The sequence below is a fragment of the Ailuropoda melanoleuca genome, chromosome 12 (genome assembly GCF_002007445.2).
Source record: "Ailuropoda melanoleuca isolate Jingjing chromosome 12, ASM200744v2, whole genome shotgun sequence".
Lineage (NCBI taxonomy): Eukaryota > Metazoa > Chordata > Mammalia > Carnivora > Ursidae > Ailuropoda > Ailuropoda melanoleuca.
Window position 1 is genome coordinate 21,324,883 of NC_048229.1, and position 18,473 is coordinate 21,343,355.

The 18,473-nt window shown below is 46.9% G+C and overlaps 1 protein-coding gene across 1 annotated transcript in view; it reads left to right on the plus strand.

Annotated features, from left to right (window-relative positions):
* The window catches only part of TTC28 (tetratricopeptide repeat domain 28), a 585,777-nt gene that overhangs the window by 524,525 nt on the left and 42,779 nt on the right, over positions 1–18,473 (plus strand). The window contains exon 13 of the mRNA XM_034638030.1: positions 17,866–18,006. Within this exon, the coding sequence (XP_034493921.1) occupies positions 17,866–18,006 (141 nt within the window). The remainder of the gene's footprint in view (positions 1–17,865; positions 18,007–18,473) is intronic.

Genomic DNA, 18,473 nt, shown 5'->3' on the forward strand with positions numbered 1-18,473 from the left:
ACCTCCACTGGCCTCTCCAGGTGGCCTTGTTGGATAGAACCCAAGATGAGTCATGCCAGCCGCATCTGGTCGCCGGAAACACTCTTGTGGCCCAGACCCCTGCTAGCAGTGCCCGCCAGACCCCCACTGCCAGCTGAGCAGAGGCCAAGGTGGGACAGTGAGATCCCACTTGGCAACAGTCAGTCTCTCTCCCACCTTCAGGGTGCCCATTTCCAAGCTCTCTGAGTGGTACGCCCATGAAAACAGGCCCTCCAGGCTTGAGGTAGGAAAGGTGCCCTTCACTCCTTGCCCAAAAGGGTGTGCTGGGGACTCACTGTATGGAGGTAACTCTCTCCAAAGAACTCTCGTCTCCATTCTCCTCACTCCCTTAACTCTGGGTCCTCTCTGACCCTGGATCTGGCTGGGGCCCGAAGCGTCCTGGAACGCATTCTCAGAACCTTCTCCTGTGTGCATATGTGTATGTGGAGCAAAGGCAGAACGCCCGTCCCTTCAGTGGCCAACGTTTATTGTACTGGCACCTCAGATAGAAAGGTCTCGTTCTGACACTGTTCCCCGTACACGCACATGTCCACCACACCCCCCACCCACATCCGTGCACCCACACACAGTCGGCATACAGGCCCCTCTTGTCACACGACAGGAGCAGTGTTAGCCTGGTGGGACCAGCATTTTCAGTTGGTTACCTTTTGGACCAATTTAAATATTCGCCACGAGTCTGTTTTACTTCTGCTTTTGGTGTTTTCACCAAGGAAAGCATACATGGCTGCCAAATACCGGTCTGGCTGAAATGTCCCGGAAGCGCTTGTCGTAACAACACAACGATGATGTCCACCTGCACAGTCTACCTTTTACAAAGGGCTTCACCTCTGCTCTCATTTGGCGCTCAGAGCAATCCTATGTAGTTGAGGTGGCTTCCTTTCCTGAGCATATCTGGGCGTGTGAGTGTGTATGGGTCTCATTCTCATATAACACACGTGTATTCACAGAAATTCACACCTAGGTCTCCCAGATTGCAGGGCTCTGCGTCTTTCTACCACAACACACGTGTCCAGATGTGTCCAGTTGGGCTTTACTGATGTGACAAGGCTAAACCGATGGCAGAGAGTTCCAGAGTCACATCGTCCGGGGAGGAGGACTGTTTGGCCAACGCTTTCTCAGCAAAGATTTCAGAAATAAGAGACCAAGTAACGGGGTCTTCCAGTCAATTACCGTCTTCCCGTCTCCTTGTACACAGGCTGTTGAGCAGGCAGAAGTGAAACCTTCTCATTTGTTTGATCACTGTGTTTACTGAAAGGAAGAAAAGCTGGGAAGAAATCCCATGTTCCTCCTTATAACACTTAAGTACAGACCAGATAATTCCAGGTCATGAGATAAGCAGGATATTCACAAAATGCTTCTGAGTTAAAACTGCACAACCATTCTGGACACCAGACGCCAGGGACTTTTTTGGTTTTAATTCAAATGGTCCTCTTAAGAAGGCCTTGCAAAAGAGGAATTTTATTGCCAGTTGAACAACCAGAGCACATATCAGAACGTATTGATTCTGTGTGTGTGTGTGTGTGTGTGTGTGTGTGTGTGTGTGTGTAGATTCCTGGCAGGTAAATATAATCATTTGTCTTCCGATCCACAAAAGGTTTGTTCTCTGAGTAGTAGCTGTTAGATAATAGTGTGGCTTAATAATCTTGAGATGATACAGAGAAAAGCAATTTCTAGGGTAATAGATGGGAGAAGAGCGAAATCTCGTTTCATCCGAAAATAAGCATTCCCAGAGAGGCGAGGATGTGACAGTGACTTTGGCTTTCTGAAGAGAAACCGTAACACCCACTGGGCAGTGCCAGCGCGGAGTGCTGGAGGGGCCACACCGCTAGTGTGGAGTTGATCCAGGGGAGGTACTTCAGCGTCTGTGCTTGCTGGACCACATCCCTTCCGGTCGTGAAGTCTGGAAAATGATGTGAGTAGGCTCACAGGGAGGGGGTTTCTGAGAACTGCCTCCACAGTGCCTCATCCTCACGGGTGTTCTAGAACCTTTCTCCAGAATGCAGCTCCCACTCTACCTACCCACTGACACCTGGGGGCCTGCTTCCCACCTGCCCTACAAGTTTGAAGGGTGCCCGAGCAACTTGGACAGCTGTGACCTCAGCTCTGCAGGAAGCCCACAGTCTCTCGGGTCACCTTTCAGCTCTCCCTCAGTCTCCCCCCACAGCAGGCCTCTCAAAAGTTTGCTTAAGGGGCACCTGGGTGGCTCAGTTGGTTAGGCGTCTGCCTTCAGCTCAGGTCATGATCCCAGGGTCCTGAGATTGAGTCCCGCATCGGGCTCCCTGCTCAGCGGGGAGTCTGCTTCTCCCTTTCCCTCCGCCTGCTGCTCCCCCTGCTTGTGCTCACGAGCACTTTCTTTCTCTCACTCTCTCTCTCAAATAAATAGATAAATCTTAAAAAAAAAAAAAAAAGTTTGCTTAAACCAAAGACGGGGGCTTATCATAAGGTTATGGGGATGAGGAGTCCCAAGAAATCCAAGGCAAGCCTGGAATAGAAAAGGAAATCCTGGGCTGCACGGGGCTGACTAGTTCTCATCACTGCTCAGCCACTTTCTTCTCGCGCGCCTCATACTGCAGACGTCTGGTTTGCGATCAGCGGTACAACACGCTCCGTGCTCCCAGTCCCAGAGTGGGAACATGGCCACCCTGAGCAGCTCTGTGCTCACGCACACACAGCCTGCGGAGCTAGCCACGGGAAGTCACACTCTGATCTCCCTGAAGTCCAATGCATACATTTGGGGTCAGGGACTCTGGTTGGCCTAGCTTAAAACAGGTGTCCACCTCTGGTCCAATCAGCATTGGGGGGTCCTCGGGGATAAACTTGGCACTGGGAACTCACCCCTGTGACCCTGTGGATCAGGGAGGCAGTTTCTAGAATAGAATCTTTGTGATCAGGGCAGATGCCTTCCCTCCACCTGAAGATACAGCCTGTTCTCGTGCTGTAAAGCCTCACATCTCTGCTTCTGGGCTCTTCTCTTATAAGAGACAGTGCATGGAGTGGGATGCTCTTTCTCCAGCTTCCCTTTCCTTGTTGTCCCTAAAAGCAAGTCCGAGGCTCTTTTCATCTTAATGTTCGCTTATAATCTCTGTGAAAAAACAGACAGGGTCTAGCAGGAAATTCACATGGGAAAAATGTCAAAGGTCTCAGAAATCTTGAGTTCCCAAAGTCCCACGTCTTTAGTTTTGGGATTCTTGCTAGATGGGTTCTGGGATAAATAGGTCTTTTCAGCTGTTGGCATACTGGCCAGGTAAAGCCCAGCGACTGCCCACATTACTGGTCCTCTGTGCATCTTTTCTTATCTCTGAGACCTTCTCTGCTGGGAGGCTCTGCGGTTCTATAACGTGGGCGCTGCTGGTCAGACCTGGCCTCTTGTAACCAGGAGGCCCCACATGATAATATGCAGTGGCGCCAAATAAAGTAACTCTTGCTTCCTCGGGCTTTGTCAATTATAGAGCGGCTTTTGCTTTGAAAGGAAGGGCATTTTCTTGCCCCTGATGTGATTCCCTGGGGCTACCGGCCTGGGAGCTGCCTCACCACCCTGTCCCCAGAAACTGCAGATCGGGCTTCTCACCCACTGTTTCTGACTTCAGGGTTGCATGTGGTGTCGGTCTTTGGCAAGTAGCTGGTTATCAGTGCAAAAGAAGCCAAGAGATGGGGTCAGGGGAAGGAAGAAAGAATGAGTTACCAAGGGGCGTTGAGACGTGAATAAAAGCGTGCCTGTGTGGCGCTTCAGTCGCAACTGTCAGAGCAATGACGGAGAGTGTGTACTTCGGGAGATCGGGAGGCCATACTTACAAATGAAAATCCTCTCTGGAGCCTCTTGCCAAGCCCTGTCCCTGAGAAGAGAATGAGCTCTGGCATGGCTCTGTGGCTCTTGATTCATGGGCTATTTCCATCTCTCTGGGGAGAGCCTCATGCAAACAGCATCCTGGAGCGGGCCTCTGGTGATGGCATGATTTCTATTCCCTGGAGTAGGTGGGGGCTGGGCTTCTTGTAGGGTTCCAGGAGCAGACGCTGGCAGGGCAGGTGGGCACCAGGCGGAAGCGGCTGCCCACCTGCTGGACTGTCCACCTCCCCGCTCAGCCCCTCTCAGGGACCAGTGCTGTCCTCCCACACTCAGGCCAGCTTATACTGACTGTAACCTTTTGCTCTCATTGTTCTCTGTGACTGAGATGATCTAAACCTCAGCTGTCCACCCAACTCCATGCAGGAGGCTGGGGCAGGATCCAGCCAGGACTCTGGCTGGTGGGCAAGTGCCAGGTCAGGGGCCTGGAGTAAGAACAGAGGTCAAGGAGTAGAAAGGGCTAAGCCTGAGCCAGAAACCTTAGGCCTCAAGAGCCACAGGAAAGGGGAGATCAGGACCAGCAGGCAGGACAGATAGGCCCAAGAATCCAAACCTGGGTCAGCAGGGCTGGAATGTGAGCAGGAAGGGGAGGGAAGAGGCTTGGTGCATCCCCAGCTGGCCAAAACTGGCAGCTGTCTGGTCAGGAGTGCCTTCCTCTGCTCCTTCCACCTTGCCAGCTGGCTCACATCCTTCTCTCCCTCAAGGCCTTCAGGTTTCCCCTTTGCTGACCTGTGGCGACTGGTTTTACCTTCAAAGCCAGCACTTCTCTCCTGTTCCTTCTGTCTCTCATCACGGCCAACGAAAGAGTGGCCAAAATCAGGCCATGAGTCCAAGTGCTCCAAGGGCTCTCTCTGCACAACTACTGGCTATGTACTCATTCATATTCTCATTGTCAGTCCCTCTCTCTTCCACTCTTTCTCCAGTCCTGCTGATTGTTCATTCCGTCTCCCTCCGTGTGTACATATAGGCATGCACATACCACCATGTCATCACTTATTTTTTGTGTTGCAGGGATCAGTGTGCCCATCTAGCACCTTCTTGGAGCCTTTCAGGGGCAGAGGCTTGTCTTCACTTGGAATAACCCCAGCCCCAGCCAAGGGCTTGGCACACACTGGTCACACAATGAGTGTGTTTGAGGGTTGGTCCACCTGATGACCAGGTGTATGAATGTGTGGCACCAAAGTTTACCTTACTTTTTGAAGCCCTCTTAGGATTTGGTACTAGCAGGATTTATTTTATTTAAGTTAAGTTAACATATAGTATGTATCAGCCAGGATCAAAGCAGCAACAGGAAGCCACACAGTATGGGGAGCCTCAGTTGGACATTCAGCTCTTGGTTTCAGCTCAGGTCATGATCTCTGGGTTGTGGGATCGGCCCCGCCATGGGCTGCATACTCAGCACAGAGTCGAGTTGGGTTTTTCTCTCCCTCCCCCTCTGCCCCTCCCCTTCGTGCTCTCTATGAAAGGAAGGAAGGAAGGAAGGAAGGAAGGAAGGAAGGAAGGGAGGGGGGAAGGAAGGAAGGAAGGGAGGGAGGGAGGAAGGAAGTGGGGAAGGAGGGAAGGAAATCTTTAAAAAGAGTTGTTGACTGTAACAGAGATTAAAGAGGGATTGGCTAATGAAAGTATTCTAAAGTACGTAGGAATCACAGATAAAAGGAGCAGTCACTACCCTTGAGGACTGAGAAGGGTGCCCAAGGAAGAGGGTCCCCCCTCCCACTGAGGGCTGAGATGCGGACTTCTTTGGGGAAGGCACTGCCATGGCTCTCTCAGTGGCAGAGAAGTTGCCATGTGCCGCACCAGTGGAACTTGCTGGAAATCCATCCTCAGAATTTGCAAAAAATATGCTCTCCAGGGTGCTGTGGAAAGCTTTTCCTGGGGGGATGCCCTACGCCACTATAGAACCACCCAAGGAGTGGTCACCAGGGGACATTGTTGACCGCGTGGAGTGCTGGCTGCCATGTGCCACAGAGGTGATGGTGTGGAGAAAGCCCCACGCTGCAAGAACTGGGTCCTGGAGCAACCTGGGGTGGTGCAAGGGCCAGATGCTCGAGAACCTGCTTGTGCTGTGGGAGCTGCATGCCAGAGAAGCCAGCCATGCAGAAGGAGCCAGGCCTGGGGGGCGCTGCATGTGCTTCCGGAGCCTGTTGAACAAGCACACCAGAAGCAGGAGGGCAGAACTGCTTCCTCCTCTCCAGGGCTGTCTGCCGCCAAGGCCCCCAACTCTGCCTGCTGGCAGAGGAGATACGTAAAGGGCCGTGATGCATTATTTTGGAGCAGGCAATGAAGGGTGAATGTGGAGCACAGAGGCAGTGAATGGATGACTGGCACACAGTAAAAGTTGTTCCTTTGGTGTACAGTCCTATGAACTTCCGTCCATGTATGGGTTCGTGTGACCGCCTCCGCAGTCGGGATACAGAACCGTTGCATCATCCAAAATAACTGCACCTTTTCATAGTCCTTCTCTGTACCTCCCTTTACACCTAACCCCAGGCAACCACCTATCAGTTCTCTGTCACTATTGTCTTTTCTTTTGGAGAATATCATATATAGAGAACCATACAGTGTATAACCTTTTAACACTGGCTTCTTTCGCTCACTCTAAAGTTTTTGAGTCTTCCAAATTGTTGACTGTATCTGCAGTTCATTCCTCGTTATTGCTGAGTATTCCATTGTACGGATGTACCACAGTTTGCTCATCTGTTCACTCACTGAAGAACCTTTGGGTTGGTTCCAGTTTGGGGCAATTATGACTAGAACTGCTTTAAACATCCATTGATTCACTACTTTATGGGAAGTAAGGTGAATAAATTCGTTTCCTCGAGTGGAATTTCTGGGTCATGTAGTAAATATGTATTTCATGTTATAAAAAACAGCAGAGTATGATCCAGAATGATTATTCCATTTTGCTTCCCCACCCACAGTATATGAAAGTTCCAGTTGCTCCATCTTGCTAGCTCCTGATATCGTTAGCATTCTAAAAATTTGAGCCATTCACATAGATGTGTAGTGGTATCTTGTTGTGGTTTTAATTTGCATTTCTTTTATGGCTCATATACTGAACATTTCTTCATGCACTTGTTTCTTGTATTGTGCCATTCTTATATTCTCTTTGGAGGAGTAACTGTTCAAGACTTTTGCCCATTTTTTAAATTGAGTTGTTGTTTTCATACTGTTGAGTTTGAAATGTTCTTATATACATTTGGGATACAAGTCCTATGACAGATATGTGGTTTGCAAATATTTTCTCTCAGTCAGTAGCTTGTCTTCCTCTCTCAACAGTGTCTTTCACAGAGCAAAAGTTTGATTTTTCTAACATCAGTCTTATCGGTTATTTATTTGTGGATCCTGTTTTTGTAAAATGTCTAAGAAATCTGTTACTAACCTTAGGTTAGTTTTTTGCCTGTATTTTCTCCTCTATCTTCTTCTAAAATTTTTATGGTTTTACATTTTTTATTTAAATCCATGATTCATTTTGAGTTAATTTTTGTGTAAACTCTGAAGTGTAGTCATTTACAGGGCTCATTTTTTTTTTTTTTGTATGTAGATACCCAGTTGTTCCCAAGCCATTTATTGAAGACTCTCCTTCCTCTATTAAATTGTCTCTGCTCCTTTGTCAAAAGTTAATTGACTGTATTCAGGAGGGTCTATTTTGGGACTCTGTTTTGTTCCATCGATCTACATAGCTATCCTTTTACTAATACCACACTCTCTCTGTTACTGTAGCTTTATAGTGAGTCTCAAAAACGGACAATGTCATTCCTCCAACCAAATACACTTCTTCAGAATTGTTTCACCTGCTTAAGTTCATTTGCCTTTTCACATAAGTTAGAATCAGCTTCTCTGTAGCTACAAAAATGTCCTAAGATTTTGAATGGAGGGGCGCCTGGGTGGCTCAGTCGGTTGAGTGTCTGCCTTCAGCTCAGGTCATGATCCCAGGGTCCTGGGATCGAGCCCTGCATTGGGCTCCCTGCTCAGCGGGGAGTCTGCTTCTCCCTCTGCCTGCCACTCCTCCTGCTTGTGCGTGCACTCCCTTTCTCTCTCTCTCTCTGACAAATAAATGAATAAAATCTAAAAAAAGAAAAGAAAAGTGTAGTTTAAAAAAAAAAGATTTTGATTGGAATTTTGTTCAACTTGTAGATCAGTTTGGGAAAAATTGCTGTCTTTATTATACTGAGTCTTAAAACCTATGAACATGGTATGTCTCTCCGTTTATTTAGATCTTTGATTTCTTTCATCAGCATTTTGTGGTTTTCGGCATAGAAATCTTATATTTGTTAGGTTTATGCCTAAGTATTTCATTTTGGGAGCTATTATAAATGAGATAATTTTTAAAATTTCAGTTTGGAATTGTTTGTTGGAATTGTTTGTTGCTAGTCAATACTGACTTTTTGTGCATTGCTTTTATATCCTGTGAAACTCAACAGCTCTAGTAGTCTATTTGTATTCCTTGGCTTTCTACATAGACAATCACGTCTTCTGTGTAAAGACACTTTCTTTTCTTCCTTTCCAATCCATAGGCCTTTTATTTCCTCCTCTTGCCTTTTTGCATTGATTAGGGCTTCCAGTACTGTGTTGAGTATGAATGGTGTGAAATGACATACTTACCAAGGTGAGTATGACATTAGCTGCAGGCTTGTTGTAGCTCCTCTTTATCAGGTTGATGACATTCTTTTATATTATTCATTTGCAAGTTTTTATCATGAGCTGGTGTTGGATTTTGTCAGATGCTTCTCTGCATCAGTTGTTATAAATGCATATCTTTTCCTTTAGTCTGTTAATGTGGTGGATTATATTGACTGATTTTTCAAATATTGAGCAAGGCTTACATTCCTTTAATAATAGCCCTACTCCCCCTGACTGTGATGTATAATTCTTTTTATATGTTGCTGAATTCTGTTTGATGATACTTTATTGATTAGTTTGATGACTGTTTTCTATTTGATCTATGGAATATTGGTCTGCAGAGTTTCTTTCCTCGTGTTATCTTTGTTCCCTTTTGGTATCAGGGTAACACAGGCTGCATAAAATGAGTTGGGAAGTGTTCTTTTCTCTAGTTCCTGGAAGTGATTGAGAAGAGTTAGTATTATTTCTTCTTTAAATGTTTGATAGAGTTTGCCATTGAAACCAGCTGGACCTGGAGATGTCATTTGGGATGGTTTTCAACAATGAATATGATTCTTTAGCAGGTATAGGACTATTCAGGTTATCTCTTTCCTTTTGGATAAGTTTAGTAGTTCGGTTTCTGAATAATTGGTCTATTTCATCTAAGTTGTTGAATCCGTATGTGTAGAGTTATTTATAGTATTCCCTTATTATCCTCTTAATTTCTGTGGGGTCACTAGTTAGGTTTCCTCTTTCATTTCTGGTATTGATAATTTTTGCCTTCTCTCTTTTATTCTTGGTTTGCCTGGGCAGAGGCTTATCAATTTCATTGATTTCTTTTAAAGAGAACCAACTTTTTGTTTCATTGATTTTTTTTTTAAGATTTGCTTTACTCTTTTCAATTTCATTGATTTCTGCTCTGTTATTCTATTTCCTCTGCTTATTTTGGTTTGTTTTACTCTATTTTTTCTAGTTTCTTAAAGTACAAGTTTAGATTATTAATATCAGATCTTTTTTCTAATATAAACATTTAATACTGTAAGTTATCTCTAAGACTTTATCTGCATCCCACAAATTTTATGTTGTATTTTCAGTTTTGTTCAGTTCAAAGTATTTTTCTAATTTCCCTAAAGGCTTCTTCTTTGACAGTTATGTAGAAGCCTTGTTTAGTTTCCAAGCTGTTGGAGATTTTCCTGGTATCTTTATTTTCTCACTTTCAAATCTGATTCCATGGTGGGCAGAAGACATATTTTGCATGCTTTCAGTTATTTTAAATTTGTTAAGGTTTGTTTTATGACCCCGGGTATATCCTATCTTGGGGAATGTTCTTTATACCTTTGACAAGAATAAATTTCTTTCAGTTATGCCAGTTTTTGCATCATGTATTTTGAAGCTCTGTTGGTAGGGGAATTCACACTTAGAATCATTTTATGTTCTTGGTGAATTGGATCTTTTAGCATTGTGTAATGTTCCTTTTTATCCCTGGTAATTTTCTTTGCTCTGGCATCTAATTTGATCCTAATATAACCACTCCAGCTTTGTTCTGAATAGTGTTTGAATGGTATATCTTTTTGTATCCTTTTACTTTTAACTTATCTATATCATTGTATTCAAAGTGAGTTTCTTGTAGAAGCATTTAATTGGGTCATGTTTTATTTTTTTAAAGATTTTATTTATGTACTTGACAGAGAAACAGCCAGTGAGAGAGGGAGCACAAGCAGGGGGAGTGGGAGAGGAAGAAGCAGGCTCCCAGCGGAGAAGCCCGATGTGGGGCTTGATCCCAGGACTCCAGGACCATGCCCTGAGCTGAAGGCAGACGCTTAACGACTGAGCCACCCAGGCTCCCCGGGTCATGTTTTTTTTAAATTCCATTCTGTCAATCTCTATATGTAGACCATTTACATTTAATATAATTATCGATACATGTCAGTTTATGTATGGTATGTTAATATTTGTTTTATTTGTTTCTCTGATTTAAATTGCTCTGTTTCCCCTTCCTTCTTTTGGGTTACTTGAACTTTTTTTTGAACTCCATTTTAATGTATCTCTTAGGTCTTTGTATCTCTTCTTAAAGCTCTTTAGTGGTTGCTCCAGAGATTATAATATACATACTTTTCACAGTCTGCAATCTACTTACTATTGCTATTTTATTATTTGAAGTGAAATATAGAAATCTTACCACCATGGGGTAATCTTTCCTTCCACCCTTCTTTTGCATTTATCTTGTATACTGTATCTACATACATTAAAATTCCATCAAATAGGGTTAGGAGAAGACTCATCTATTATATTTACTCAGACATTTAATCTTTGTTGCTTTCCCTTTTTCCCCGTTGTTCCTAGTTTCCCGCTGGTATCATTTCCCTTCTGTCTGAAGAAGTTCCTTTAGCAGTTATTTTAGTGTAGGTCAGCCGTTAGTGAATGCTCTTAGTTTTTGTATTAGTTATCTATTACTGAATAACAAATTCCCCAAAATTTAGTGGGTTAAAACAATAAAAATTTATTATCCCACCATTTCTATGGGTCAGGAATCCTGGCATGGCTTTGTTTGGTCCTCTGCTTCAGAGTTTTTCTTGAGGCAGCAAAGTGTTAGTTATGGTTGAGGTCTTGTCTAAATGCTTGACTGGAGAAGAAACGACTCCCAAGCTCACATGATTATTGGCGGGATTTATTTCTTTTTAGCCTGTTGGACTGAGAGTCTCAGTTTCTTCCTGGCTGTTGAGAGACTGCCCTGTATAACTTGCCATGTAGGCCTCCCCAACATGCCTGCTTACTTCATCAAGGTGTACCAGCCAAGAAGGCAATAGAAGTTACAGTAATCCAGAAGTTACAGTCTTATATACATAGTCACAGAATGACATCCATTACTGTGCCATATTCTGTTGATTAGAGGCAAGCCATAGGTCCATCCATCCTCAGGGAGGGGCTAGAGAGTTATGTCTGTAGTCTCTGTTTGGGAGTGCGTCTGTAATCTCAGGCTGCCAGTTTTCCTTCATCTGAGAATGTTTCTATTTCACCATCATTTATGAAGGATATTTTCATTGAACATAGAAATCCAGGTTGATCATTCATTTTTCCCAACACTTCGTATTTCCATTTCCTTCTGGTATCTGTGGTCTCTGATGAGAAATTCTCAGCTGTTTGAATCATTATTTTCCCTATACAGAATGCATCTTTTATCTCTGGTGGTTTTCAAGATTTTTTTATTTGTTTTTAGTTTTCCACCATTTGAACTTCATGCATCCGGTTATGGATTTCCTTGGGGTTATTCTGTTTGTGGTTCACTCAGTTTCTTGATCTGTAGATTTATGTCTGACACCAAATTTGGGAAATTGTCATTCGTTATTCCCTCAGTTTTTTTCTGCTGTACACTCTTTCTCCTCTCATTCTTGGGCTCTGAATACATGAAAGTTAGATCTTACAGTATAGAACCACAGGTCCCTCAGGTTTGTTCATTTACAAAAAACAAAAACAAAAACTTTTTTTTTCCTGTTAGATTGGATAATCTCTATTGCTTTTCTATCTTTTGTACATTGATTTTCTTCTGTCATCTCCATTCTGCTATTGAGCCCATACTGTGAGTTTTTATTTCAGTTCTTTGTTTTTAGTTCCAAATTTTTCATTTGCTCCTTCTTAATATCTTATGTTCTTTGCTGAGATCTTCTTTCTTGCCATCTTTTCAAGAGTCTTTGCCCTTACTTGTAGCATTTTAGAATAGCTGCTTTAAGGTCTTTGTCAGGCAATTCCAACATCTGTGTCATCTTAGCATAATTCCAAAAGGCATCTGGTGATTGCCTTTTCCCATGCAAGTTGAGATTTTCCTAGTTTTTTTGGATACTGAGTAATTTGGGATTATATCCTGGACATTTTGAATAATGTTATTTGGTTAAAGTCTGGGTCTTGTTTGACTTCTGTGGAGGATGTTGCTGTTTTTGTTGAGGTGGGCAGTTGACCTGGTTAGGGTTCAGGTCATACGCTCTGACCAGCTTTCAGTGTAAGTTCCATTTTCAGAGTCCTTGCCATGCTGCTCAAGTCCGTCCCACAGATGCACTGTTCAGTGGTGTTCAGGAACTGGGCAGTGGTCCTTCTCATAGTCTGTAGGGTCAGATCTACACATATGCAGCTTAGGGGTGAATCCAGGAATTCATAAACAACTTTATGTGCTCCCTTTTCTGAACTCCTCCCTCTCTGTGTTCTCACCAGTATTTTTCAGTTCCCCAGGGCTCTTCTTTTTGGTCCTCTCACCGAAAAGCTGGGGCTTTATTTACACCATCACCCCACCCCCTTGCTGCACCTCTCCTGCAGTGACTCTCACATCATGGACCAAGGGACAGGGGGAGAAAGGAAGAGAAAAAGCAAAGGGGGGTACCCTACCCTCATGGGGCTACATCGCCTCTGGTTAGACGCAAAGTTTCCTTACCCTCAGAGTTTAGACTCGTTCTGACCCTTGCTGTTGCTGTCACTGCTACTACCAACTCAGGATTGTTTGTGGCCTAGAACATGAGAACAGAGATGAGAGAATAAGAAGAAATGGGGGCTTTTCTCTCTTCTCTCTGAGTAAGAAATATAGGGCTCCTCCAGGAGCTTTGTCTGTTTGCACTGATACCCATTTCTGCATTTGGGGCTGCATGGGGTGGTGGGGGAGAAATGTGAAGCTCATTACTGATTTGGTGGCACTTGAAATTCTGGTCTTCTTTGCCAGTTTGCCTGACATTATTTACTTTTCACGGTCCTCACATAGCTGCTTCATGCAGTCCATCCCCATCCAGGGTTTAGAGTAATGTCCAGCAGGAAGGACGGGGTGGAATGTGCTTACTCCATTTTACCTGGAACCAGAACCCGGTATAGCAGGATATTTATAAAAAAAAAAAAAATACTTAGTAGCATTTGTTGAGTGAACAAATGAATGAGACATCAAACAGTTGGTCTTGACCTCTCCCCTGAGCCCCAGACCTGGATGTCTGTAGTCTCTAGGCTTTCTGGAAGGAAGTGTCTACATAACTGATTCAACATCTGCAAACTTGGCATTGCCAACTAAACTTCTTGTCTGCATGTTCAACATGTCCAAACTGAACCCATTCCTCTTCCACCTTCTACTTTCAATTTCTCGCTTTGCCACCAGTTGCCCATCTGCCATATTTTAACTGCTACTTGTCCCTTCAGTGAGTTTCCCAGGCAAATAAATTCTCTTTCTGGTAATATTTCTCCTGTCAGTTCCCACTTTTCCACTCTCTGCCTTGCCAGCCTAGTTCATATGTCTAGACTAATGGGATAGCTGGCCCAACCCCAGGATAAGCCAGAACCATGTTGGTGACAATGCAGAACAAGAAGTGGGGAGGAGGGGCGCCTGGGTGCCTCAGTCAGTTAAATGTCTGCCTTCAGCTCATGATCCTGTGGTCCTGGGATCAAGCCTGACGTCCCTACCTCGGGCTCCCTGATCAGCAGGGAGCCTTCTTCTCCCTCTCCCTCTGCTCCTCCCCCCTCTCATGCTCTCTCTCTCTAATAAATTAAAAAAATATTTTTTAAAAGTGGGGAGGAGTCAGGAAAGTGGGGTTATACCCAGCTAGTCTGTTTGTAGGGGAGATAAGGGATGGAGGCTTGGAGCAGAGGAGGGAGCCACTATCAAGATTTCAGAGCCCAGGGGTTTGTGGAAGACTTGCCTCACCTGGCATGTTAGACCCAGGCACATTCATGTATTAGCACAACAGTAACTACCCAGAATGGGGCTTCTGGTAGTTGTGAGGGGGCTGATCAGGCTTCAGCGATCTTGACTCTGGGCCCTCAGGGCTGCTTCTGAGCAGGTCCTGGTAATAGCCACCTAACCATCCCACATTCTCCTCTCTGAACCAGTTGACTATCTGCTAAAAAGCAACCCTGAGCCTGTCACCCCATGGGTTGGGTGTCACCCTGGGCTGACAGTTCTCAACTGCCTTCCAAGTTCCAAGCCCTCCACCATTGCCCCTCCTCTTCTCCCACTCATACCCTCTACTCCAGCTCAACTGGGCTATTCCCTTGGCCCCAAAGAGCCCCCACACTATCTTTCTCTCCACGCCTTTGCTCATCCCATTCCCTCTGCCTGGAAGCACCCCCCCGCCCAAGTCTCTACCGATCAAAGGTGTATTCTTCAAGATACCTCTCAGATGCAGCAAATTCCAGGAAAGCCTTTATGCCCTCCCTATCTTGGTTATAAGCCGGTGCCCTCCTCGCACTCCTTAATCCATCTTAGCCAGTAGCCACTAGTCATACTAGCTTGTAAGTGCCCTGAAGGCAGGTGTAATGTGACCCTCCTGTTTAGCCTCTGCGATCCTTGCACATAGGTCCTGCTCCATAATCACTGTTGAGTCACAGTGAGTGGAATCAGACTAGGTGATGTGCCATCTCTAGAAAGTCTCCCAAAGACATGGGGGTGGGGGTGCGTGATTGTGATACAAAGGCACTCTTGGGATCCCTGCTGTAGCGATGAGGCTTGTTTTGTAAATGGAAGATTCCTTTGTGTGTGACATCGCCTGTTTGTTTTTCCCTTCAGTGTTAATACTCTGAAGGGTCAGAAAATAGGAAACAACCCCATTAAGCCTGAGATTCTGAGGGCTCTGTCTGCGGCTGACAGCAAGAGTGGGACTGCAAGATAATGGAGGCTGATACCGGTTCCAGCCAATTCTTCTCCCCTTCGCAAAGCGCTGAATGACAAGCAGATTTCTCAGCTCCAAGCAGGCAGTCGCATTCAGATGATGAATGTGTCCCTGGACAGAGGGGCTTGTTGAGTGATATTTACCAGGGTCTCTGTGAAGGGCCCTCAGCCCCCCAGGGAGCATTTCAAACCTTCAGCTGCTCGCCTGTTCAGCTGCCGCCCATGGGGCGGAGAGAGGAGTTAAACCTCATTCCCTGCTCTCCAGTAGGATGGAAGCCATGGGGATTTGTTGAGGTGCTCAGATGTTTCCTGGTTTCTCTTGCTTCCTGTATTCACTCCCTTCCCCCACCTGGTCAAACTCCAGCAGGGAGAGACTTGGAAGTGTGACAAGCTTAGAGCCTTGGGTGGGGCGGGGAGAGGACTGGTGGGGAGGTCAGCACCAAAGACCTGGGTTCAAGCCTGGCTTACCACCTGGTGCCCTTTGGCCAAGTTCCTTGGCTTCTCGAAACCTCAGTCTCCTCAGACGATGGAGACAGTAAGGGCTGCCTCACGGACAATAAGTAAAAATACTTTGCACATTATACAGTGCTCTCCAGCCCGAGTCACTCATTCATTCGCCAACTTCTTGTGGCATACTCACTGCATGCCAGGCACTGTGCTGGCTTCGAAGTGCTGTTCCGACCGTGTGGACTGGGAAGAAAAGCAGGCTAATGGCTTTACCAGCTGTTAGCGTGGTTCTGGGGTGAAGGTGAATAGCTGGCCCAGAAATCAGACCTCTGGGCTCTCTTTGAAGACTGCTCCACTTTTGACACCTTTAGGGCTGCAGGTCTTGGGAAACTTTCCCGGTGACTGGGCCTTTGCATGACCTTCTATAAAGAACATGGCTGAGTCGGGGCTCTGGTGCCTAATGAGCAGGTGTGTTAGTCTAGGTTCTCCGGAGAAATAGAACCACACACGCACACACAGACACACACACACACAGACACACACACACACAGGGTTATTATGGGAAATTGGCTCACATGGCTGTGAAGGCTGAGAAGTCCCAGTATCTACAGCTGGCAAGCTAGGGACCCAGGAGCGCCAACGGTGTAAGTTCCAGGCTGAGGCTGAGTCCAAGTCTGAAGGCCAGAGAAGACTGATGTCCCAGCTGAAGACAGGTAGAGATGGAATTCTCTCTTATTCAGCCTCTTTGTTCTGTTCAGGCCCTCAGTGGATTAGATGGGGCCCACTCACACTGGGGAGGGCAGTTTGCTCTCCTCAGTCTTCAGATTCGGATGTTACTCTCATCCCAGAACACCCTCCAGATACACACAGAATAACGTTTGGTCAAATGGCTGGTCACCTGGGGGGACCCAGTCAGGCTGGCCCTTCACACCAGGTTTGACATTCACACAGAGCATTCACGTTTTTCAGGCAGCTTCTCACACTGCGTATTGTTTGGCTCCATAACAACCTAGCGAGGGGCTTATTCCCCTTCCTGTTGTGACCTTCGGATGTCCCAGCTTCGCCAGCCTGTCTGTTTGAAGCAGGTCATGTTCACGGTAAACCCACCTTTTTATGCGCAGAGCCTGTTGCCTCTGGGTGACAGGAAGTCCGTCCCTCTGCAGATCCCACTTCTTGGGCACTGAGACATTTGCGTGTAGTCCGCCTTCTCCTCCAGGGCCCTGGCGCCCTCCGCTCTTCCATGCTGTTCTCAGTCAGCAGGAAACTGTGAACAGAGTCGTCAGCAAGGGCTGAGAGCTGTCTGTGGCCTGGATGTCACTGAGCATATCCGTGAAGTCCGAGCGTAACCCTCGTGCCGAGGGAAGGCCGAGCCTGGGTGAAGCGCTGCCTGTGCCCGCCTCGGCACCGTGAGGTGTGGTGACAACCAGGAGGAGGGTGGGCACAGGTGGGCAGCGCCCCCCAGACACTTCACCACCGGGGAGGTCCCACTGGTCCACAAGTGCTTGGCTTTGACAGTTAATAAGCCTTTTGTCATTTTAATCATGCTGATGAATCAAGGCACTCCTGGGTAGTTGTTTTTTTCAAACCCATTGTAGATGTTTTGTTACAGTCTGTCATAGGGGAAATATGAATTTATTAATCTGAGATTGTAACATCCTCATGGTGAGCTTGGAAAATGGGCTCCGATCAGCAAGGCTTCTCCAGCCCACATTTCAAACAGCGCCCGCTCCACCTGGCATTGTCGCCACCTGTATGCACAGCTGTCTCCTTGTGTGGAGATTGCCCTGTAGGCGGTGTGTTCCCCAGGCCCAGCACGGTGCCTGGCCCATGCTAGGGGCTTAGTTACTGTTTCTGGAATGGACCAGACCGGAACGTGCGCTGGGAAGACTGCACTGCCACGCTCGCCTGAGCTCTGCTCTGGGAAGAGCACCCAGTCAGCCCACCTGCTGCATGTTCAGCACACAGCTGTTGAGCACCTACTGTGTGTCATTATGGGAGATACCGGGGTGTAACCCTGGTTCAGGCACAGCACCAACTGTAGGGGGTTCACAGGTGAGTGGGGGCGACCACCAGAAAGAGCCAACCACAGTGCATCTTGAGAAGCACTAGATGGAGGAGGGAGGAGGGCCACAGGGCCACCAAGGAGGGCGCGGGGTGACCCTGGCCTCAGGGAGGTGCTCAGTAGCAGGGGTTTGCCGGGGGCGGGGGTGGGNGGGGGTCGGGGGAATGGCCCCGGACCTCAGGGCAGTCCCCCCCGGGGCTGAGCGCTGCCTTTCCCCATCCGCTTACTCTGCACTTTTCCTTGCAGGGCCTGTGCCAGCAGTGAGACAGAGAGCGAAGCTGGAGACATCATGGACCAGCAGTTCGAGGAGATGAACAACAAGCTCAACTCCGTTACTGACCCCACTGGCTTTCTGCGCATGGTTCGCCGCAACAACCTCTTCAACAGGTGCGTGCTGCGGCTCGCGGGCTTCCGGCAGCTGGGGCTGCCGGCCGTGGATTCGCGGCAGTGAGTGTGACGCTTCCACAGCCCCATGCTCGTCAGGGCCTCGGCGGCACCTCCAGGTCGAGTGAGGGACGAGTGACAGGCCTGGTGTGACCATCTGTGTTCATCTGGGATGGGAGATCCAGGGGCCGGCTGGCCACCTCTTCACGTAGCCCGAGAGACGGCTTCCCAAACAGCAGGCAGAAGCCAGATGGAGCAGTTCCACCGACGCCTTTGTCGGCCTCTGTCAGCGACGAGTGGACCAAACACCCGCGATTGACGGAGGCCAGGGAGAGTCAGGGTGCCGGCTTTCCTGGAGGGAGGACTTGTCCAGACCCAAGCCCATCCATCCACCCTGAGACCCAGTCTCCCTCTTTCTTTTTTTTTTTTTTTTTTTTTTTTAAAATTTTTTTTTTTTTTTTTGACAGAGA